This window comes from Lissotriton helveticus, chromosome 6 (assembly GCF_964261635.1).
Source record: "Lissotriton helveticus chromosome 6, aLisHel1.1, whole genome shotgun sequence".
Classification (NCBI taxonomy): Eukaryota; Metazoa; Chordata; class Amphibia; order Caudata; family Salamandridae; genus Lissotriton; species Lissotriton helveticus.
In genome coordinates, this window is record NC_136067.1 from 1,698,873,315 (window position 1) to 1,698,899,302 (window position 25,988).

The 25,988-nt window shown below is 42.7% G+C and overlaps 1 protein-coding gene across 3 annotated transcripts in view; it reads right to left on the minus strand.

The window, feature by feature from the left end:
• The window catches only part of TASP1 (taspase 1), a 723,830-nt gene that overhangs the window by 613,818 nt on the left and 84,024 nt on the right, over positions 1-25,988 (minus strand). For all 3 annotated transcript variants that reach the window (XM_078649553.1, XM_078649555.1, XM_078649554.1), the window contains exon 2: positions 41-255. In XM_078649553.1, coding sequence (XP_078505679.1) covers positions 41-176 — 136 coding nt within the window. In that variant the 5' untranslated portion in view covers positions 177-255. The remainder of the gene's footprint in view (positions 1-40; positions 256-25,988) is intronic.

Consider the following 25,988-nt stretch of genomic DNA (forward strand, 5'->3'; position numbering starts at 1 on the left):
TTATGTGCACTAGAACAGATCAAACCTTCTGTTGGCTTACCTGCATGTACCAGCACAAATCCTACTCGTTTTGCCTTCTGGGAATTATTTAAATCTAATTCTTTGGCCATGACCTTTACACCTGCGACCTGAGTTGATTTGGAAGACGGTACTTCTGGTGAGCTGACCTTCTCCATGTTCACACCTCACGTTTATCATCTTCTACAGGGAAATGGGCATACCAACATCCAAATCCAAACATGAAGAGGAATCCACCTATGGGAAAACCAACATAAATGTTAGCTATGCGCAAGTCAACAAAGAAGGAAAAAATATCATTACGCACTAACAATGTATACTTTGATCTGTGTGTGATCTCAAGCTATTCCAGTATGCTTTTTTAAGTAAATGATTTTATCAAGTTTTTAACATTACGGTTGTATAGCATGTTACAGTCTTCTTTATGTTTAGCATCTTAATTATTCCTGTTATATTTATGTTTCAAAGATTTATTGGATGTGATTGCGTGAGAATAGGAATTATGAAAAAGAAAAATATATAGCAAAACACCAACTTCACAACAAATCAGAAGCCTACTGAATGCTTCCTTGAACATGCTGGTCTTTCCAGCTCATCTAAACCTGAGATACTTCAGCATTTTGATGAACGGTTGCAGCAAAAGTGTTTCACAGAACAACTTGTAAAAGTCAATCACCAAAACAAAGATGTTATAGACTGTTGGAACAAGGTTATGGTTCCAATTTACTGAGCTTGTACAATGGCACACACAAGGAATAACAGAACAAAATCACCCATTCCTATTTTATCACATCTACCAACAAGATTCTTAACATCCAAAATGACACTAACCCGAATCCCCCAAACAATACAGGGTGGATAGGAATTAAAACATAGAAGGAAAAAACAAAGCCAACAAGGAATGACTGCACTAGAATTCGAGGTTTCATCTTACACAATTCCTATCAGAGTTAAGGAAGAACGGCAGGGCGATAAACAGTAAAACAAGCATTTGCAATGCAACGGTCTCGCCTTTAGGAAACTTTAAAGTATTTAGCCATGCAGCAAATTATCCTGGGTGTTATATTAACTCTTCTCATTTAGCCTTACACAACTGCTATAACCGGATGAAAAGAGCATTTGTTCTCAGTGGGGCACCATGGAAAGGGGTTAAGGTAACTGTTAGTCCCAAAGAATAACATTTTAGAAAAACCAACATACATTGACAAAGTGAAAATTGGTTAACAGCGATGTTTGAAGCACAGTATAGTGCAAAATGAAAATGCGGTAACAGAATATGTAAAGCAACAAACACTGTCTCCTAAAGGCACAACCCACGGAGGATGGAGAACATGGGCTAGCAGCAACGAAATCACATAAGTTAAAAAAAAGTAGCAAAAGTATTAAGTATAATTAGAAAAGGGGGTCGGACACTAGTATTTAACAAAAAAAAGTAAACTATTGTGACAAAAAGTCATCCAACAGTGTTGTTAAACACTATTCAAATGTCATAAGAAGCGATTGGGTTTGAGTGGAGGACAGGAAGAATTGGCGCTCAAGCATGTGCGATTATAGGTTAGATAGATGTATACAAAGGTATAGTGGTGCAAGCAGGTCAGGGGAACAAACCCAGACAAAACAATATAAACAAAGGTCCTGCGCCCTTGTTTAGGGTGACTGGTTTTTATGTAAAAACCATACAATTAGGTACAGTTCATTAACAAAAAAGTAGAGATCCAGCGGTGCATGAAGAGTGATTTATAGTTCAGTCTTGATCAGTACATTCAAAATAAAGCAAGCCGACACATGTTTCGTCACATCGTGTGAAGATAAGACTCTTCAGGGCTGGGAAGGACATAAGTATTGAAAATAATAAGCAAAGGTGGAAAATGAAACAAGATACTAATTGAGAAAATGAATGGTGTCTAACAGTACTTGGGAGAAGACTGAATGATCTGAATCTTAAAGAAACCTAATGGTGGAGTATTTTCTGGTAAAGACACCCCTAGTTTGTGGAAACCCTATAGTGTGAGAGAAAACATAATGTGACACTTTAATTAAAAGGTACATACATACCGAAATTTCGTGTGGTGACATAGTGCATAAAAAGGCATACATGGTGAAGTAAGAATGACATAAGGATATTGCAGGCATTCCTAAGAGAAGACAAAAAAGTCTACACAAAGGCGCAAAGGATACATTCCAAACAGTAATGGTAACTAAATAAACTGAAAATAAAGACTATTGGGTAAACTCTGTTGTTCTGACTGCGGCTGTTTCTAAAAGAAGACAAAAATGTCCACATGCAATAGAACATATTCTATGGCAATAAAAAACCATGATATCAAAAACATGAAAATTAACTAAAATCAGTAGCCTTAAACGATGGTTCAAGAAATGCGAGCATCTAACGGTCAAGAAGGGCCAAAATGTGTGGACGATCCACGATCCCGGGAAGAACATAGGAGCAAATGCATTTACTAAACAGTTTAAGTATATCGAGGAAAGTTACATAAACATGCATGGTGTGTCAAATGAGACAGAAATACAATTATCGGATAATGGTGCCTCGCTATTGTATATAAAACCCTATGCGGTAATTTCATAAGTTATGGTCTTCATGTAAAACGTAGTAAAACATTATGACAGTGGTAATGTCAGTGGTGTCTATAGTTTAAAGCAGGGAGCGTCATGGAAAAGTACGTTGATAGAAGAAGAAAGGAAAAACCAACATGTTGGCAAAAGTACCGGAGGTTCTCTCTGTAGAGATGTAGGGACTGGAAGTAAAGAATCTGGATTTCGTGGGCGATTTAGTGGGCGAAGTAGCTAGCGAAGTGCAGGCATATAAGTCGGCCGACACTGGATGTGGAAGGTAGGGTCTTACTGTAGGTTCGGCGGGGATATGACCAGGCTGCGGTGTAAAGTTGGTGCGTGAACACGTAGAAATTGGAGTCCTGTTAGGCGGTGGTGCCAAATGCGAAACCTGTGGACGGGTACATCCAAGGCCCACGATCTAAGGGGGGAACGGAGTAGGTCAGAGTGGTGCGGTAGCAAGCGGGCACAGCGTGTAAAAACGGCTGTACCGGGGTAAAGCAGGGGTCGGGTTTACCTGAGATCGTGTGTCGAGGGGAGGTATGGCGGTAGCTGCTCTCTTGGAACCGGGTGTTGGGTCTGAGGCCGGGAGAGTGAGTCTAGGATAACTACTCGTGGTCGCATAGAATCGTCTCTCGGAAGGGCGGGGCTAAAGGCGGAAGTGAGTGGGCTAAACAACTAGAATGCTAAAGGTCAGGTCGGGGCAACATGGAAGTGGCGTGTTGTTCGTATACAAATGTACTGCCAGCTTTCTGTTCTTTCGGAAATCGGAAGTAGAGGAAACTAAAACAACAAGAACGCGGCGACCCCAGGACGACAAAACAGCGTCCGGGCCTGCCCCGAAGACAACAAAAACAAGAAATGTGAAACACAAAAAGCGAAAGAAAGTAAAGAAACAAGCACAACGAGAGGGGGGGCGGGCGGGCAGCACAACCTTCTTCCAGCTGCGGTCGGGAGAAATGGCAAAACAAAAGCGCCGGCAAAAAAAAAAGTAAACACCTCCAAATGACGATGAAAAAGGGGCGGGACTTAAAAAAAGAGCCAGAAACGCCCACGAATCGCATCAAGGCGGGGAAAATAGTAATTGACACACATCTCTTCCAATGGCTAGCCTCTATTTACGAAGCTAGCCAATGGAAGAGAGAGGTGAAATAAAGCCCCACTGTTGAAATCATTAAATCTTCGGCTCCGCCCCCCACAGCTTCGCTGAGGGACGGTAGCCTCGACCTAAAAAAATGGACATCTCCGGTGTCACCGGCTTGGGATGAAGGTTGTTGAGCTTTAAGCCTAAGGTAAGTGCATAAACTATGTTTGCTTTTTACTGACCGATCTTATCCTCTTTCTGTTATACACTGCTCTGATACCCTTACGGGTCATGTTAGAGCTATATAAAACCTTTCAAATAAATAAATAAATAAACGTGTAAAACAAGTCATTTCACTCTCCCACCCACTACTTTCAAGGTTGCCGGATTACACATAAAGGTGCTAAAAGGAATTCTTTATTCATAATTTGCATGTTCTGACATCTTCTCTGAGTTATCAAGTTCAAGTATGGAAATACTAAGACCATGTTCCCTTACAACTGCTGCTGCATGTGTTACCTTTTCTGTCCAATCAAGAATCCCAAACTCTACAATGACCGTGTTCATCTCTGCGGTCTTCTATTCGTGGCTACATAAAGGGATTCGTAATGCCTTGGTGATGTCCACCAATGTGTTCATTATTTAAAATATTTCACACAAAACCTTGTTTTGAAGGAACCTCACAACATGGTCACCAATGTTTGCACTTCCAAAAGTGGTAGGACGCCCAACACTCTGGCTGTGCTCACCTTCAGCCTATTCTTGGCTTGAGACTATCCACACCTATCTCCAGTCTTGACATGACTGAGAACACTTTCCTTCATGTCTCATTCTGAAGTACATCCGACAACAAGACTAAACCACAGCTTTCATTTTCTTTAAGTCACACTCTAAAATGTTTACTTTCTTTTCAGCACCCGAGATCCTGGAGTCGAGGCCCTCAAAATGTGTCTCCATTTTCAGCAGTCTCTGGTCCGTGCCGAACAATGTTGCAGTTAATTTGATCCGGGAATTCATAATAAGCGGCTGATTCTTTGTCAGTGTAGCTTCCCTCAGTGAATCCATAGAGGGGCTAATAGAGTAAAGCTGCTTTTTAAAGAAGTCTGCCATCACTTTGAGTTCCTTAGAATCATGCTCTTTTGGGAGCATGGAATGCTTGCGTCAGAAGGGTAAATACCCCACAATATTCCAGGTAACTTAATTTATTTTGAAGACTCAGTTGGGCTGGGTCATGCACCCCTTTTTGATTCTATTTAAAACCTCTTATTGCCGCTCCACGCAGAACAGGGGTGGGACACTGTGATACTGAAGCAAAGCAAACATCAAAGCTCCATGGGTTCTGTAGACCCCCTCTCTGACACCACATAAGTCTCAGGGTTGCCAGGGTCTTTATTGGGATCTTCAGATAAGTCTGTCTCTTCATCGTTGATTACCGTCCAGGAGAGACCACTCAAATCTCTTTTTTGGGACCAGGAAAGGTCTGTCTGATCATGCTACTCTGAAGCACTATCGACTCCTGATTTCAATTTTCCACTTCTGAGCCAACAGCAGCACTTCCTGCCTCCATTTCTAGGTCCGTGGTAGGGTGCAGCTCTGGAGAGAAACCACCATCTAGTGTAATGGAAGCCATGTCTACTGTTGGGCCAAGGACTTACTTACTTGTACCTACTTCCGCTCCTGGGGTTTAGGCCATCAACCAGGACTTTCCTTTCCAGCCATCTCGGTCGTGGCCTTTTCTTTTAATCTGACTCCAGGTTAAACCCAATCACCTTGCAGTCAGCATTGAGGCCTCGGCACCAGGAATTTCTTAGCCTTCTTGTTTTCCTTTTCCCTTGAGGGTTCCATGTTATTGGGCCAAGTTTAGCATTTAAAGGTTCTTTGCAGCTACTCCTTCTAGAAGCATTAAAGTACCAGAAAAGATGTGTATGGCTTCCACTGGAAGAAACTATGTAAAATATTAGATTTGAAACCTAGTTATTCATCGTTGGTCACGTTACTGAGGACAGAACTCGATTAATGCAAAAAGAACAATTGATGGACAGAATGCAGAACAATGTCATACATTCACCCCAGTACAGAGATCTGGGACTAAATACATAGTTTTTTGCTCACCATACCATTCCAGTTTGGACCCAGCCATATGCAAATCAGTCTTGACCCTGCGCCCAATGGAAACAGTCCAGACCGAACTGCCAGGCTAGGTCCTCCTTGGACTGGAAACAAGCATAACTGGATACACATGTTTGGTTTCATAGGTATTAAGTCAGAGCAGTGAAGTCTTACATCAGATCAGTGAAAACCCTGACTCTGAAACCGGTGCGCTGGTGTACGCTAAGGCTCTGCTTCTCTTGGCCTCCAGTGATCCAACGGAGCCGGGACAATGGTGGTTGATTATTCTGTGTCTCTATTGCCTTCCCACAACTCCCTCTGGTCTCCAAGGTCCCAAAATGGGCTGGGGAATGGGTCCTTTATATAAACATGAATACTTGATGCTCTCCTATTCATTGACAAAATGTCTTATTAAAAATAAATTCAACTTACAGGGTAGAGGAACATGGGTCTAGGTAACACCCAATGGAAAGAGACCGGTTAGCTGTTTGCTTAGAGAACAAGAATTGGCAAAGGCAATAGGTCTAGACTATGTGAGCTATTTGCTTTATCAATGTCTTTTAGCCATGTTGTACAGCAGCTTCGGTGTTGTGCAGCATGGTTAAAAGTAAGTGGTGTGGCGTAGAGTAGAGTAGAATAGAATAGAAAGTTGCAGAGGAGAGTGGAGTAGAGTGATGTAGAGTGGCACAGAGTTAAGCAGTGTAGGGTGGTGTAGGACAGAATGGCAGAGTGGAGTGGTATATAGTGGAATGGCTTAGAGTGGAATGGCATAGAGTACAATGGAATAGAGTGTCACAGAATAAACTGGTATAGTGAAGAGTAGAGTGGCGCAGAATAGAATGGCCTAGCACAGAGTAGAGTGACGTAGAGTAGAGGGGCATAGAGTAGAGTGCCACAGTGTGGGGTGGAGTGGAGTAAAGAGGCATGGACTATAGTGGTGTAGAGTGGAGTTCAGTGGAGTGGCATAGAGAGAGTGATATAAGGTAGAGGATAGTGCGTTGAGTGGTGTGGCATACAGCAGAGTGGCATAGAGTAAAGTGGCATAGAGTGGCTCTGTGATGAATGGAATGGCCTAGAGTCGAGTGGAGTGGCATAGAGTGGAGTTGCATTGAGTAGGTTGGATTAGAGTGGAGGGATGTTGCGTCGCAAAGTGCATGGGCAGAATAGGCAAGACCTAAAAAGCAATTGTACAATTATATGGTCTGGCTTGTCAGCGCAGCGCCAGACAATTATGTGAGCATTACTAGAGAGGGGCTTTGGCTCTGCCCACATGTTGGGAGCCAGGAGTACTTGTTTTGATTAAGCTGCTATTGTATCATTCCAAAAAGCAAGTGCTTGCCCTCCATGCAGTTGTGATCATTTTGTTAATTTATCCAGCTGCCTAAGCTTGACCTTTTAGGGGTGCCAACATGACATTAAAGTGTCTTATATAAACAGATCATTTATGTTCTTTTTCTCCGGGGGCAACACAGATAGGAGGATGGCAGTCATTAACCTATATGGATTTTTATGTCTGACTTGTAGGTACAACTGCCATTTGACCTTTTACCCTACATCACTATTATTCTACAGTTCTTTGCTTCTACACAAATACATATCAATTCCCATGCTATTTACTTGTAATGCTTCACACTACCATACAACATTCCCAAATCTATTAGCATTGCAAATACTGGTCTTTTTTTGGCTGAAATTTTTATTAAGGATGTTTGATTTAAGTTAAAACCCGATACATACATTTAAAAAGTTAACAGTTTAACCACTTTAAAATAGAATACATAAAACATTCAGATAGCAGTAACGCAATATTTAAAAGTACCAACGTTGCTGAAAAATGTAAGACATTTTGGTTAAATGACTTGAGTAAAAGTCAGACCACACATGCCATTATATTTTTCTATTGTCCCCTGGTCAGGGGGTAATCTTTTGCTTAACTACCGGACATTCATGAATTTTCTTCCACCATTTGCAGCATGATGGCTCGTTTCTAATAAAAGAAAACACAATGAGCCTGGAGACATTCATTGCATAAAATATTAGTTTCTTCTCAGCAGTGCTATCTAGGGACCCTCAAAAGGATAACTTGTAAAGTGAAGTTCACATTCATATTGATCAGGAATTAGAGGGTATTACCCCCTATTATTCCATTGTGGACAGACAGGTGTATTCCGTTTACATGGCGGATTAAACATCAAGGGCAAATCCCACTCCACTGCTTCGTTGCCGGAGTGAGGTATCTACAAAGCCTACTTAGGGGGTTTGCAAGTGCTTAGAAAATTAATGAATATTAACAGACAAAAAAGTGCATATAAATAAAGAAGCAAAATGTAAAATGTAAACCTTTAAAACAATCTGTAAATATTAGGAAATTTGAAATTGGGGAATTAAATTGATGTTAGTACCCTCAGATTGATCTGTGGGAACAGTGTGAGTCCCCGGTTCCAGTAATGATTAAGTGAGGGTCCACAGAAGTCAAAAGGTTAAGAACCAATGTTCTATAACTTTATTTATATCTATACCATTTAATACTGATGCATTCAAGATGAAGGTTTTCAAGCGCTTGTGGAAAATAATTATATCTAGCCATTTTATGATAATCCAAAGAATCCTTTTGTTACTTATGTATCTAAAACTATTCTTTGCAACTACACAGAATTGTTGTTTTAAACATGCAGGTTATTTATTCACTATGGATCGTAAGATGTGTAAAATTGTAGATGTGTGATTCAGGCCAAAAAGTCCTACAGGGTCAATCAGGCCAAATGCCCCTCTCGATATACAGGCAATGTAGTTGTGCTTCATGATCATATGTATAGACTCCCCCGTAAGCCCTCTAGAAGCTGTTTGTTCACACGTGCGTAGCAGATCTTTATAAAAAAGAAAAATCCATCGGGAGATGGGTCCATTTTGCACTGCCTCGTCCTTCTTTTCCCCCTAAACCTATAAACAGTTGATTGTTCATTCAATGTTCTTTAAGGTGATCAATATAAAAGCTTAGTGACTTCATGTGGTACACACAATGAAGTGTCTCTTCCTAGTGAGAGGGATGTGGTGGGGCAAAGAATGCCAGAAGGGTGATAGCCTGACCCGAAATGAAATGGAATGACGAAAAGCACTAGACAACTTATCTGGGAAGCATGTAGTATAAAGAGGGTTGACAGAAAGAACCTCCAGATAACTTGCATGCCTCGCTGATGTTATGGCGGTCAGGAGTCTTAATGGACAACTGTGTGACATCTCATAAAGGGATGCATATCACAAAAGTGAGAACTAAGTTCAAGTCCCACAGTGGCATCTCAAAATTGGTTGGCAAAAATAAATGTTGCAAACCTTTAAAAAAATCTCATCCCAAGAGGTGACTTACATAAAGAAGGCAGACCTGGCAACTGCAAAAATGCCAAAAGAGCCACTAAATAGAATTGAAACGTGCCCAATGCAAGGATTTTTTTTATTTATTTATAATGCGCATGGCAACTCAAATAGGGTTCCCCAGAGCTAAGCAAACCTCACCGCGCCTCAGTAAGGCAAGATGATCGAAAATTAGAAACGCCAAGTTTTCAATTGCTGACAGAAGCTCCCTTCAATATGGTAATGCCATAACCACAGAGTAAGAGAGTTCCATAGTTTCAGGACCAGATATCCAAAAAAGTTGCCACCTATCCTGGTGCGGATAAACCAGGGAACATGGACCAGTAAGGAGTAGGAGGACTGTAAAGATGTGAAGGATAGCAGGAGCTAATCAAGCGTCTGAGATAAACCAGACCAGACAGTAACAAGTCTCTGTAGGTAAAACAAAGTGCTTTGAACTAGATGCATTTACAACAGGGAACCTATAAAGATCCTTTAACTGGGTAGAGAGGGGGTAGAGAGGAGAGTGGGATTAGAAAGATGTCCTAGAAGCGAGCACCTGAATTATGGATAATCTCAAGTCCAAAGAGGAGAACCTTATTAATTCCAAGATAAAGCACATTGCCATAGGCCAGGTGAGAGGTGATCAGGCAATGGACTATGGTTTTCTGTGTGAGGAAGACAGTAGCGCCCATAAGAACTTCTTTATGCATTTAAGAAGGCCAAAGCAACAGGCCACCACAATTTCAATCTGTTGCTAAAATTTCAGTAGGTTGTGGATCCAAATACCTACATTTTTAACCACCTGTGTGGGTGCAGATAACCCAAGATCTTCCAGCCACCACTGGGAGCCCCATAGGTTTTTTGGTGCCTCACTATGAGGATTTATGTTTTATTACCATTCAGTTTCAGGCTATTCGTGTCCATCCACTTGAACACAGATTCTAACCAGCATTACAGTTGGCAGGGACCTTTCTCTGAATCGGGGGACATGTTGGTGATAATATGTGTATCATCAGTGAACAAAGAATGGAAAAGCTGAGGGCTTCCACAATGCCTGCAAAGGGTGAGACATACATTTTAAACAGCGTGGGGCTCTCTGAACAGCCTTATGGAACACTGTCGACAACTGAGTGAACAGGGGAAGCAAAGGGTTTGAAAGTGCCCTGCAAAGAACTGTTTACAAACATAGAGGAAAACCAACGCAAGGCAATACCCCTATATAATGCTCTTCTCAAGTCTTCTGATTAGTATGAGGTGGGAGACAACATCAAAAGTGGCATTCAGATCCAAAAGATGAGGGCCACAGTCCCACACTTCTCTAGAGGGACTTTGTGTTCCTCCTTTATCTCAAGGTGTGCCATCTCCATACTATGACCATAGCGAAAGCCCCAATGAGAAGAGTGTAGGAGACTATGTATCCAGACAGCTGTTTGTTGATGTGTTTTCAGAGACTTTTCATCGGAAATGGTAAAAGAGATATAGGGTGATAATTCTCAGGTTTAGAGGCCTCTGTTTTTTCAGCAGTGTTACAACCATGGCATGCTTCCAGTTGTGTGGGACCATGACTGTTGCGATGGATAAATTAAGAAAAACAAGGAAAATAGGGTGGGGAAGAGGGCCTGCCTTATTCAATATCCAGGGGAGTGCAGGATGTAATGTGGAATCAGATTTAATAGACAACAATAGGGACTCAAGCTTGTCCTTGTCAAACAACTCAAGAACAGGCACTGTTCTTGGATGTTGCCAATCTAATCTGAACAGATAGCAATGGGCTTACCATCAGTATAATCAGCTTTGAAAGAAGAAAATATAAATATATAAGCTACTTTCTAGAAGAATAAAATCCACTTGCTCATCCCATCTATCTAGAGTGATAGAGGGGCTAGGTGCCTGACATGCGGGATCCATCAAGGGTTTCAGAATATAAAAGATTTCTTTGCTGGAATGGTTGAACCTGTCAATTGTCTCTGCATAGAAGGACAACCTAACTTTCCTGATTGATTTGTGATGTGATTCTGTCACAAATGCTAGCTATAAAGAGGAAATCAAAAGAATAAGACCTGTGCCAATAACATTGAAGGAACTAGCATCTTTTCTTTTGATCTAAAGTTGATGACTAAACCAGGGGACTGGTAGATGGAGATTTCCACCTGGGGTGCTAGTAGCTGGAATAAGCTTAGGCATTGTGGATCGAAAGTTGATCTTCTTTTCTAATGCTACCACCAAATCTTCAGAAGAAGGCAAGAGTGAGTCGAGTGCCAAAAAATAAAAGTGTCAGGATCAAATTTGGAACAAGGTCTGGAGAATGGGCTACCTGGGACCAATCAGAAAGAAGTCCACGGTTGGTGGATATATCAAAAAGAACTGCATGATGGTCAATGAATTGGGGGATCCACCTTAAGCGTTGGTAGGTTAGGGACAGAGGGTCAAGCTTGTGGTGTGTAGGAGCCTTGCTGGGCCAGGAAGAAAGCAAAAACAAAACTTCAGACATCTTGGCCTGTAGTGGGTCAATTTGTACACATATTATGTGGAGGGGCACCTCGCCACTAAGATGACATCAACAACTTCATAAGGAAGGCTGAAAGAATTCAACTGATGCCACTCAACCTCCATGTATGGAGACGTAAATTGTGCAGGCCCTGGTGCAATACCCTATCTTGCTGCTGTGACAGAAGATCCTCCTGAAGCAGCAGCATGATCTGAGGACAGATGCTCATGCCTAGGAGTTCGGAGTACCATATTACACTGGATCAATCTGATGCTCGTAGGATGACTTGGGCTCAGTCGTTTCTGATCTTCATCAGAACTCTGGGCAGGACGGGCAGCAGTAAGAAGGCACACAGAAGTTGCAAGTTCCACTCTAGATGGGAAGTGTCTCTAAGAGAGAACTGCATTGGAAACTCTAGAGATTAAATTGATCAAGCCAGGGTTCTCCCCCTTGGTGGAAGACACCCCTTGCCACCTCCAGATGCAACTGCCATTTGTGATCCGCTAAGCATCTGTGACTGAGTTCGTCCGCCCTGGTGTTTAGAGATCCTGCCACCAAAGAAATTTCTTGGCGGTCCAGTCATTTCCACGGGCAAGAGCATCCTGACACAAGACCAAGACCCACCCTGCCCTACTTGTTGCTGTACCACATAGCTGTGGTGTTGTACGTGAGCAACTGCACCAGTCTTCCTCTGATGGTAGGCAGGAAGGCCTTCATCATCAAGTAAATCACCCTCAACCCCAACAAGCTGATGTGGAGTCATGTCTTTGCTGGAGACCAGAAGCCTCTGAGGTCATCTTGCACCCTAGGTCCTTGCCTAGAGGCGGTGGCCGAGTGGATGGAACTCTCATGCCTTAAGCTCAACAGGGACAAAACCGAGCTCATGCTCCTTGGCAACTCACCTTCTTCTAACCCTGCTCTCCTCTGGCCGGATTGCCTCGTCCCCGCCCCAGATCCAAAAACCCAGATCAAGAGTCTTGGCATGTGGCTTGACTGCTCCCTCAGCTTCAACCACCAGGCCACCAAGCTCTCAGCCACCTGCTACGGCCTGATGAGGATGTTGCGTAAGATCCTCCCCCTCCTCCCCTTCCAGGCAAGAAGGATTATGGTACAGGTTCTTATTCTTTCTTGCCTGGACTATGGGAATGCCCTGTACCTGGGAGCTCCCCAATTCACCATTCACAAACTTCAGATGATTCAGAATTGTGTGGCCCGCCAACTTCTGCAGATTCATCGCAGGCAATCTGTGAAACCAGCACTAAGGAGCCTTCACTGGCTCCCTATCACGGCCAGGATACAGTTCAAGGCAATGTGCCTGGCTCACAGAGCCTTCCGGAAGAACGGTCCGGTTATTACTCACTCCCTCGTCACCCCCTATCATCCTTCAAGAAACCTTCATTCAAGCCTCTCCTATCTTGCCATTCCGAAGAAAATACGAATAACTAGATGGGGCGGGCGTTCCTTCTCTTTTAACGCCTCCAATCTCTGGAACACCCTCCCCTCCAATCTGCGGAAGGAACCAAGCCTGCTGGCATTCTGTAAACTCTTGAAAGTCATGCGCTATATAAATACAAATTAATTAATTCATTCATTCATTTCTGCCTCTCCAGATGACCATCCCAACCCAGAAGCAATGCATCTGTCACCACTGTCAAATCTGGGTGGGATAGGGAGAGGGCTGACCCAATCGTATTCTATCAGCCACCACTGAAGATCTTTTGCAGTCTCCTCCAAAATCTGAATAGAACCCTACAGGTTCTCCATATGCTGTGCCCACCGGGGCTTGAGGTCCCGCTTCAGAGCCTGAAAGTGCTAATTGGAACCTCAACGATGTTAGGAGGTTTTCCACTTTCTGGAGGTGGTTGACAACTGCCAAGGGCAAGCCGACTTTCAGCAGTGAGTTGACAAGGTAGGGGAAGACTGGTAACCCAGACGATCATCGCCATCACTTTTGTGAACACTCATGGGGCACTGATGAGGCGTAGGGGGAGCGATGCAAACCTGCAATACTCCAGGTCCACTGTGAAACGCAGTTGAAGCATCCGGCAGGTCCAGCGTCACCATCCAGCCTCCTTGGTCTAGGGTAGACAGGACCTTGACTAGCATGAGAATCATAAACCTGTCCTTCCGCTGGGAGGAGTTAAGAAGACAAAGATATAAATATGACGAAGACCTTTGTCCTTCTTCAGCACAAGGAAGTGGCTGTAGTAACACCCAGTTCCTACTTCCAAAGCTGGAACTCTCTCAAAAAGGGCCTGCATTTCCTGCTGCAAGACAGACAGGTGGTCCTCGGTCAAAGACCCTGAAGATGATGGAAGGTGCGTCGGGGGGAAAGAAATGGGAGAGCATAGTACCATACACAATTTGGAAAACCTACTTGTCTGAAGTGATAGCCTGCTACCCTTGAAGAAAATACTGGATCCTTTCTTGGGCACAGTATCTATGTGCTGGCAAAGGGCACACTAAAGTGGTTTAGCAGCTGTGCATGCAGAAGTGGCAGGGAACTGAGCTGCATGTCTTGTGCCATGGTATAGAACACGAAATGGATGAAAGGACTTCTGGCCTGGTGGAGGGGGGGGGGGCAGGCGTTGGTGAACCTAACAGCCCAGACGATAGCCATAAAGAGCGTGAAATTTCTGGTGGAATTGTCTGGTTTGGGCAAAAAGACCCAACGAGCATGCTGTTGTCTTGCTTTCTTCAAACCGTTCAGGGTCAGATTCTGCTTGAGGTGGACAGCGGAGGGTCAGGTGTGGTCCTCCTCCTTAACCTATCCTTTGCTTTCAACATCACTGACCATCCAACGCTTTTCAAAGCACCTAAAAAATCCTTGGACAGATTCCAAGAAATATGCATGTCTCAGTTGAACTCGGCAAGGGTCTCCACTACCAGCAATGCTATTTAGCCTTGATATCAAACCACCAGCAACGCTTTTAAAAAGGTTCTCTCTTATCTTTAAACACCTAAACCTACCAACACCTGCCAAAGAAATACACCAATCAGCAATCGTAGCCCTGCGGTCTACATAGTTTCACAGTCACCAACCAGACCATCCTACAAACTGTCCTCGCAGCCCAAGCACTGCACAGAGCCTTAAACTAGACCCTCTACAAACAACCCGAGGAGTAACTACTCTACAATAGGAAGTGGGTCAGTGCCCAAAAAACTTCCCATAGAGCAGGTGACTGACACTAAAACACACAAGACCACAAAAATCCACGTACATTCTCACAGAATGATAATGCAATCGGTCAGTGCCCTACACACAAACTTCCAGTAACCCAAATCAACGAAAACCTGCGCATACTCACGGAGGACATAGTATTGGTCAAGAGGAAAATCAGCAAACTTCTACTCACCCTAGAGAAGAGGTACACACCCAATACCAAATCGCTGGCTCCCCCTCCTGCAGAATACTTACTCACAAGAGCCCTTCCACAACTCCCTGAGACAACAAGCTTCACCAACTGCGAAGAACGAATAATTACGTCTCAGAGGAAGAGCTAAATACAAAACTAATTCACTATCAGGACAAAAAGATAACCTCTCCCGACACAGCGTCCAGCATACTGATCGTCAATTTATCCAACCACAAAAACTGGAGAGACAACCCTCTACAAGTTAATCACAACAACCTGATTCCGATAGCAACAAACGCAATGTCCAGCACTGTAACCCATAAAACAATAACCAGCCTGAAATGCATGCTGCACAACTGCAACTGATATAAGCTAAGGTGATCTTAATGCACGATCTAGACATTCTTTCCCTAACTGAAACACAATGTCAGCTCCAATAACAGATCTTGGTGCCCCAGATTTTGCAATCTTACATTTAGACCACACACTGAAGCAGGTGGAGGGCTTGCTATAATCTACAGAAACTCCCTAATCCTAAACTTACTCTCGCTAGAAGAAACATCTTCTTTTGAAATCATAGGAGCAGTAATCATGCTGGATAAGAAACTGACAGCAAAAATGCTCCTTGTATACCATCCCCCGGGCGAGAATCCAATCTTCCTGGAGCAACTCATGGAAACGATCACAATCAATGCTACTACACTCACTAATATTATTAGGAGATCTCAACCTGCACTGGGGCAATGTCAAGGACCCACAGTGGTTGCACTCAGTACCCTGCTCCAGAACCTCACCACGAATTAAGCATGCAAGGGTCCCACCCACAACAAAGGAACCACACTTGACCTCATCATTATCAAACTGGGATCAGTAAACATGCTAGACATCACCCCAACAGACTTGTCAGATCACCACCAAATTCATTTCCAAATTTCCAATCGAGAAACTAAAACCTAGGGTCAAAAGAAAAGTGAAAGGAAAAAACCTGGGTAAGGAATTTCAGGAACATAAACAGACCAGAACTGGTTGATCTGTGCCAAACTGCTTTCCACTGTCATCTACGGAGGTTTCCGGCGTCTCTTCACCCCTATGCACCTGGCTTCCCTGGAGCAGGTAACCTGGTCTCCGGGGCATCCACAGGTGGGGTGGCTCTCTTCTTTGGGGTCCTCAGGGAAGGGTCCTTCTTCTGCAAAACTTCAACTGCAACTTCTCCATTGGCTTCCACTTATTAATAAATCCAGCATTGGCATCACTGAGGATTTATTAAGACAAGATGTTTAGTACCAAACATCTTAGGGTACAGTGAAGCCATCATGGAGCTAGGAAACTCGAAATTATACGTATCCAGCACATGTACTCTCTATGGCTTCCCTGTGCAATATCCAAGAATGGCTCAGATAATGTAGGGTCATATCTGCTCATGCAGATATGTCCCCACATGGGGTAGAGTGCACCCTGCTTTAGGGCTGTAAGGCATGCTGTAGGGGTGACTTACCTGTACTTCATGCAGTCTATAGGGGCATGGCGCACAGGGCTGTGTGCCATGTCGACTCTTCGGTTTTCTCAGCACCAAGACACGCAGCCTGCAGTGGCAGTCTGCCTGGTCTTGGTGAGGGGTCTCTGGAGTGGCACCATTCATGCTGAAGCCCTAGTGGACCCTCTTCAGCATCCATGCCCGAGATGCCAGGTGGACCATTTACAGGGGACTTACAGGGGTGGATGAAATTGTGCCAATCGTGGTACAGTTTTGGGAAAGAGATCTGGCACTTGGAACCTGGTTAGCACGGAACCAGTGCGCTTACAGTTCGAAGTCACATCAGGCATCAAGCGAAAAGAGGGACTTTCCTACAGTGCGGATTTAAATTAGCCTCACTTTCGATACTGTGTTAATGCATCAACACTGAAAGACCTGTTTTTCATATTGAATAGTTGTTTGCGCACAATGCTTTTCCCCCTTTGTTTTAAATGTACTTTTCCAGAAGCCTTCTGTTAGCTAGTGAATCGGCGTTTGTTATGTATCTGACAACTGATAGTGAGTTCTTAACGAGAGACAAGGAGGTGACTGGAAGAATGATTCATGGGAAGAACTGTCTGGACTGTAAAACATCAACAATGTAACTTTTCAAGGTTCAATGTCTCAAAGCACCCGTATGAGAAAATAGGGAGTTTGTCTATTGCCAAGAGTTTACAGAAATTTTATTAGAGGACTCAGAAGAAGAAAGAAAATAATGCTGCAGCACAGAATTTGTGTGTTAATATTAGAACGTGTTCCTAGAGTCGAGTAGGATCCCTTCCCAACTCTTTGACTGTAGTCTCCCCTTTGAGTTTCTGATGACTTTTCTTCATGAGAGGCCGCCTTAATTAGTATTTACTGCTGATATCTTTGAGTTGAGAATATTTTACAGCTTAATATGCAAAGGATTTATGATTGTGCACGGATTCTCTCATCAGTACTCTTTATGCGTATTTGAACTGACCCTTTTTTTAGGTTTCGACCTGGCGAGGGCACGAAGTGCCCCTCCCAGATCGAAAACTTTTGTCAACAGTATGGATGTCGGCACCGCCTCTGTCTCTCATTGGCTAGCTCCATAAATGGAGGCTAGCCATTGGGAGACAGAGGCTGTCAATCGCGCTTTCTGGGGAAAACGCGATTCGGGGGCGTTTCTCGGGCTTTTTTTAAGCCCCGCCCCTTTGTCCCGGGCCGCGCTGCGATTGGCTGCCGGCCCGGGACACCCCCTGACGTCATTCCCGGGCCGCGCTGTCATTGGCTGCCGGCCCGGGACCTGACTTGTTTTCAGTTCTTTCCGATTGGTGACTTGAAATAAGTTTTTCTTTTTAAATATAAATCCTCCGTAGTACCTATAATATTGCCGAGACCATTGCATTGTAAATGCTTGATAACTCTTAAAACCTTTTTGAAAGCACGAGTATTATGTGTACATTTTAACACTCTAGTCTAAGATGTTGCACGTTTCTGATTTATTTATTTTTTTTCTGAAAGAGGATGGCAAATGTGCAGTGTGCGCGGCAATCCTGTTTTTAGCGGAGGGTCGGTGTTTAGAATGAGCAGCTTTTGAAAAATAAAGTTCGGGAAGTTCCACAAACATAGAAGTAGGACTAGCAATTTTGAATCGACCGAGGGGCACAGAATGGCTTACTTGACAGCCCTCGCGAACATAGAAAACTGGGGCAATGTGTCCCTAAGGGCAACGAGATTAAACTTTAAGACCCTGTCAACTGTGATACCTAAATTGCATTCTGCTAGGAGCTGCTAATTGATTCTACACTGCAACGCATGAAAGAGGTGCGTTGTTGCGAGGACTCGAGTTTTTTTGACCCTCTTTCCTCTGACATCTCTGCTGTGTTAGTGATGTTTGTGGTCTAGGAATCTTGTCCAGGTGGAAGAGTACCCGTGGTTCAGTGTCTGTGATTGGGCTGCACTGGTGTGGGTGTTCTGTAGCAGAGCATGTCTTCAGGAGAACAATTGGGCGGTGTGCCTGGTATTTACATGAATTGAGACAAATAGTTTTTTTTCTATTTCGTTCTGTGGCTGTAGGTCTTTGTTGCAAGTCCTGCCTATTCTCTCTCGGGCGTTATACCTAAGCCCATTTCCCTAGTCTCCTGCCCCAGTGTTCCCCTTCAATCATGTGCTGCCTATAATCCGTGCAGCCTCCTGACTTCTGGTTCACAGGTCCTGAAACTGTGGACTAAGTTTAATTGTTTCTTGATTTCTATCTTTTTTTTTTTTTTTACTTTTACTTGATGTGGCCTGTCTTCCTCATTCAAACTTGGTTGCCACAATACAATCCTACTGCGTGTTCAATATATTATTTGCATTCCAATTGTCTGAATGAATGGATGTTTAAGTATTTCAAGGGAAACCCTGGGTAAAGCGTAAAGGAGCAGTGTACAGGGATTGGAGCGCTGTTACAATTCACTTACAAATGTATAGGATGTATGTGGGTGGTGAACCTGATGTAGTGATCTCTGAAGAGGCGAGAGATCCTCTCCTTTCTGATTTGCCAATGGGCTGCTGCTTTTGTGGAATACTGTTCCTATTCTGGGAGTGTAGATGAAGAAGGCTGTTCAAAATACATAACTTAATTTTGACATTTGCTCTCACTTAGTCTTGCTTAAAAAGCACTAGGTGCACTTACACCAAAGGTGTGTAGCAAGATGAAATCTGTCTAACCAAGACTAGCACCCGAAATACTATCATCCTACGCAAGGCATAGCCTAGTTTTTTGGCAACCATTGCCAAGTGTTTGGCAACTAACATCCTTTGAACACTGTGCCAGTGCTTTTTTTTTGGATCCCATGTGAATTTTTCCCGTTTGGGTTTAGGCAGGAAAACAATCATGAGTACCGCATACATCTCATTGTAATTCCAACAGTATTTGTAAAATCATGTCTAGTAGCATTTGTTCAGTGTGTAAAGAAGTGTTTCCAAAAGTTTTTACAGCCACAACTCACTTTTTGGAAGAACATACTTTTAAGAACCTTCTACCTTTTAGTGGACATGAGCCAGGGCTGGTTATGAACGGAACTAAAGCATGGTGTGGTAACACATTATGACTTACAGGCCGCACATTTTCCATTGACTTTGTCACTAAGTTTGTACAGACCTACACTACAGTTTTACAGATAAATCTATATATAGTATACACGTGATTATGTGTAGAAATCTGGTTTTGGTCAATATTTATCATTTTTGCATTACCAAGTACAATGTCTTGATCTGCTTTTGCTCCTCTTAAAATGTGTTTCCAGCACACATAAGATTTACAAAAAAATATGTTCATCTTAGCTTAGAAAACCGCTGGAAGCCTACAGTGCATTTACAAGTATTTACATTTTGTGTGTTGAAAAGAAAACGACATCCCACAGCCTTTTCTTTCACACTCCCTGTACCCCAGCAAGTATTGTCACATAATTCACTTTAAAAAACTCCTTTCACTTTGCAGTTGGAGAGAGAAAAGTAAACACCAATCCCCACATTAAAAGAATAAGCAGCAATTTGTCAGAAGACATTGCCTGACATTTGACCCCTGTCTAGGTTCTCAGCAATGCACAGACTAGGATTTCAATTGATATTCTAAATTAATAAAAACCAGTGAGTGTCCTGAAAGAGTGCTGCCTTAGGTGCCATCCGAGCACATCTAAGATGATGTGTGATATTTTATCCAGTTTGGTGTTGTAGTGTAGCTCCTATCTTCCCAATAGGCTCTGCGCATTGGAATAGTACCTACAGCAGTAAAGGCCTAGGCCAGACGTTAACTAGGTCTACTACTGTCGATACTAGACTTAATTTTTGGGTTTGCCAGCTAAGCTCAGAGTTCGCTAGAAACTTTCTCGAATGTTCAGGAAAGAATTACCTCCCCTGATTAGACAAGAAGGGATTTAGTTTCTGACAACCATAGAACATGACAACTTTGCTCTCCCCTAATCAAGAGTCAATCTCAAGAGTCGTGTGAGCACAAGGCAATTATTTTACTCAGTCAGTACGTGCATTCTTAGTCTCATCAGAATGTAGAGAAAAGGAAGAGACGGGCGTGTTCAATAAAAGATGTTATTTATTGATCAGTCTCTTTTCTCGTACAAGAGAAATGGATCGATATTATTGCAATACTTATAGTTAAGTAAAGTGCATACATTAAAAGCAATAGTATAGAATAATACTGTAAAAACATTGATATGGTTTCTGAGCCATATGATGTTTAAAATGATTAAAATATATTTACATACACATATACATTTGACTAAACGTACTCAACTGGTGTTTCTAAATACGCCTACCCCGTGTACCTGACCTAAGTCTAATGCGTGGGCGGGAATAGAAAGTTACAGTTTAAGTTAAGTTTGTTTTTGCCAAGTGAATAACTAAAGAATTCTCTAGGAGGGGTTATTCAGTTCTGTACCTGGAATTTAGGATGAATGAGGAATGGTATCTCTTTCTCTGCTCTCGATATTCCAGGCTGCCTGCGAGGGCTACCCGGAAGCGCCGGTGCTGGGTCTCTCGGCTTGAGATAGCAGCGCGTCTCTCAGCGCGTCAGGAAGGCGGGGCTGCTGCCTGCGGGGTCTGCTTCTGCTCTCGGCTTCGGCAAGTATGGCTGCTCCGTCTTGTCACCACGCGTGTGTTTGCATAGGGCAAGGTCGGCAATATTTATACCTTAAAGGTGCCGAGATTGACGTAAGGATGGACATAGGTACGTCAATAAAGATGTCATACGACTTGCTCGTTAGCACATTCTTTTGCAAAAGTTCTCTGTGAAATCAAAACAATGGCCGCACGGATTTTCCAGGTTGTCATAGGTTTGATTTGTTATGAGAACGTCGTATGCCTTATCAGGGGCTGGAGGAATGTCGCTTGTCTAATTAGATCTCAAGCGTTATGACCTAATCAGATAACACGTTCCTGTGCCGTAGTGTCACTGCGTCAGATAACGGTATCTGCATCATGGGGGATTTCTTGCCTCATGGGCTGACTGTTAGTTAACTAGCTAGGTAGTTTAACCAGAATAGGGTCAGGAATAGGGGGATCGATTCAGAACCTATAGAAATACACGACACCCACTCCACGCTAACTATGGTCATATCTACTAATCTATGCATAGTATAACATAGTACAACATACTATAGAGTATAGTGTATACCTTACCACCCCAAAATACATAAATGCATTTCGAAATTTTCAAATATACAGAAAAATTGCAGTCATATATATTGTATGCACTTAAGCTATGAATTAAATGCAAAAGTAAACACGCATTGTTATGCATTATTGCTTTTTGGTGTATGAGAAATACACATGAAATGGCTCTTAATATAGCTATACAGAAAGGAAGTCCGAGACCATTTCATCACATAATAAAATATTTGTGAACATACCAGTGGGCAGCTAAAGTCTATATAAAGTATCTAAAATAGAAATCTTAGTTCTCTAGGAATAGTTTCTTACTTTAAGCAGAAGATCAGTGTCCCGGGGAAAAAATATATAGAAAAATATTTTAAGGGCTTGCTGAAAAAAGTTGCTGTCCGTGAACTGGATTGTAATTGTTCATGTGACTTTATTTTTAAAGGTTGAAGGCCGAATTCAGGGAACGCCGTGTGCGAGTTTACTCAAAAGTCTCTATTTCTGTTCCGGAGAGAACATCATATCATTCAGGCTTTCGAAAAAACTGTCAACAGCTTCATGGGAAAGTTCCACTAAGTCGGAAATAGGGGTAACCATGCATTCGTGCGCATGATTGTCTCCATTGACATTCTGATTAGCATTGCTGACAGAAGGTCGTACCTGTTCGATGCTGCTTTCATCTTGAACTTCACTACTCTTCAATCGTAGTGGTGAAGATTCCAGGAATGCCGTCATCAGAATTGGCAGCCTTTGAGGGCAGCACAGTGCGTGAACCTTGGTAGGAACCAACAGTGTATCTGCATCCACCGGCGCATCCGATTGTAGCGTCAGACACGTGTCTAACACGCATTCTTCTCCGCATAGCAGACACCTTAGTACAGGTAAAACACACCTTTGCCACATTGGTCGAAATGATAGAAACCAAGTCATGTTTAGGTCTCTAAGCCGGGAGAGTCCCAGGATTTTTGATATCCGGTCCCGGTATCCAATGGCTAGGATCGTATCTTCCATTGTCGCGAGAGTTTGATCTGTGACATGGGTTGCCATAACGAAAAATAAGGACTAGGAATAGGATTCCTGCAATTAGTCCCAGGATCAGGGGAAGTCCGCCAAAAATCGAATGGACGAAATCTGGAAAAATACCCAGTATGGCTTTGAATGGTGTTAATGCCATCGAAAATACTGTCTTAAATACCTTTGAGACCCCAGTGGTATCAGAAATATTTAAGATTTCGCTCAGGATTTCCGCGAAATGTACGGGGGAATTAGTTGATAATAATGTATGTATCTCTGCAGTCGTCCTTGCGACTTGTAGATCATACGTTTCTTTAGATGACGTGAGCCTTGTAGGCGTCTGAAGAAGCACTGTTTTCATTCTGCTTAAAGTGTCTATTCGAATAGAAGTAATTTTCAAACCGGGCCATGCCCTTGCCTCCCTGTCTGGTAAGGAGCTGGGGAACAAAGAACGTCCACAGCACTTGACCTTCGCCGTCGTGGTGACGAGATAAGGAGTCCCGGGCATAAGACTACAACATCTGCGGTCTACAATAAGAATGTAACTCCCATTATAGAGTCTTTGAAAGAATGGTTCTATTTCAGTTGCAGGTGCGCCTTGCTGGTGACATGAAAGGTTGTATGAATTCCCTTCACAGGCTACGTGCAAACTAATACCGTTACACAGAAGCGTGCCGCTTAGTGACATAGCACAATTGTTGCCACTAAGAAACACGTTCTGTCCTTTGTTACTGACACATGCATGTGAATAGGGCAGGTTCCAAGTTGTTTTAAGGTACCCCTTTCCCAATTTCTCGTACATGCCAGCCTGTATATATTTTTGGCAGTATTGAAACCTGAAGGTTGAGATTGGAATATTTATGATTCCGTGGATTATCCATTCACTGACAGGTCGTTCTGACATTGTCATTGGTAATCTTTCTAGTTTTTCAATGCTCAAGATTGTATAATCAGCACCCTTCTGCGCCATACCGATTTGTCTATCAGTAAGGTTAAAGATTTGGAATAGTGACGTTGTGTTGATTAAACGCCAAGGCACATAGCCTGAACGCAGATTTTGTAACGTCCAGCCAAGCTGTACAATAGAGCGCAATTGTGACTGACCATGTTGTAATAACAGTAAGTCTTGCGATAATATATCGATTGCTGAAGACACAATGCTGTCCAATGAAAATATTCTGGAGGACAGAGTCATTAACCCATTGTCCACTACAGAAAGTGATTTTTCCAAATTAATACGATCAATTTCACGTATTCTCTCTGCTGTTTCAATTTGAGTAACCTTCCAGGCCTCATTGTATGCTGCATATACAGAGGCTGCTATGAAACGCTTTTGACGCTGTTTGCGTGGTCCCAGTATGAAATCACGCAAGTCAGCACCATCAGTAAGTAAAGTTAGGTGTTGCTTAATTTCAGGCAGTGTGGAAGTTTGTAGCCATTGAAGGCATAATTTGCCCACACTGTAGGTTGTTATTATCCCTGGGTGATGTCTTTGGGGATATCTAGGGTCTGGCCTGGTCATTTTGAAACCCTGTGTTTTATTCAGGAATCTATCTTGACAGTTATTTGTATCTGTGGGCCAGATCAACCATTGTTTCCAATCAGGATGTGTTCTGTTTTGGTTAAGTATATGGTTTATGTCTATTCCTTCATCTGTATCAGAGTTATTGCTAAACATTGTTGGCTTTGGAATAGACAGGTTATTTAAATCTTTGATTTTGGCTAAGCCAAGATAGGTGGTTTGTTGAACAGTGTCATTTAAAAATATCATTTGTTCTGGGATCATGCAGGCTCTAAACAAAGCTTCTATACCCTGTACTTGCCATTCTTTTGTACCCCAAACACTTTTCAAATCAACATTTTTGTCCCAATAATCAAATCCAAAAGTATTCATTTTTTCAAAGAATGAATCTGAATATATCAATTTCGTGTTGGTTATCATGGTTTTCATCCCTGTCTTGTTTGACAATTTGTAATAAAATGTTTCAGCATTAGTTATGTTAAAACCTGAAAAATATCAATATTTGTCATAAACGGTTCTAGAGCTCCCTTTTGGAGGTGTAGCACAATGTTCCCATTGATTATAATTTAAAACATTTCTAGGTTGTGCAGATTTATGCAAGAAATGGTTACCATAATGGTTATAGCAATACATACTATCATAATTTGTAGAACCTTGCAAATAATCATGTTTTGTAAATTTAGCAGACATTACTAAGTCAGACATCATATTGTTTATACTTTCAAAGTCCCAATCATCAGCAAATGAGTTTGGTTTTGCAAAGTCACTCAAGGAGATCTTGATTTGGTGTGGATATTTCAGGATCTCGACCGGACCATAAATTTCATAGTCAGTGTTGTCCCAGGCTACCCCACCAGGTATTGGAATTGCTGTGAAGTTGGCTGAAGAAAGTTCTGAAGAAAGTTCTCGTTTCTCGACGTGTGAAGATGTGTGTGGTTTGAGGACCAAGTTGATGTTCTGACTTGCTGTGTCCATTTTAGCATATTTTCCCTCAATGAAGCGTCCCAAGGTAAATACCATGATGAGCCAAAGTATGAGGATAAATGCACCAAAACCCACCCAAAATTCAATCCATGGAGAAACCAGATATGTTTCTTTCAGTTGTTTCAAAAGTTCCTTAGCTTTGTCTTTAAAGGATTTTGATGATGGCTGTGTCTTTTGTTCGCTGAAACCTTCAGAGGAATCATCGAAGTTGATGAAGTAACCAGATGCAGTTCTGTCAATTGTTCCAATTGGTTCAGGATTCTTGTTTTTTGCATTGTCACTTGGTACTTCAGTATAGATTGGTGTGTCTCTGCTAAATGTTTTTATTTGGGTTTTCAGAGGTCTTAGTTCTATTGCATTGTTGCATAGTCCTTGTTGTTCTTCTGTAGGCGTTTCGAATGTGATGAGCCTCTTTGATAGGACCTCTGTACTGGTAGCAAACCTTGGTGTTCTGCTACTTATTGGGAGTCCACTTGGCCTACTGTTTGTTATTGGCCACATGTTGTGGTTTTACCAGGTCGATGGATACAACTCGGTTCTCCTTTTTCCCAGCAAGTGGCGGTAGTACAACTGATCTTGTCCCGTTGACAGACAAGACAGGAACTGCTTTTCTGTAAGAAGGCCCAAATTCCTTCTTTACCGCGATCTTTTCCCTGACTAGATCCCCGACTTTTGGAATCCAGACAGGTCTTGCTGGGACAGGTGGTGATTCTTCAGTGGTTGTTGGCTGTTGTTTCAACTGTATGTTGCTCAGGTCTTTTCTTGTTTTGTTTAAGTCCTGCAAAATAGCCAAACGGTCTTTGACATCAAAGGTTTTTTCTATTACCACTGAAGTCTGACTATCAAGGTCAGAGATC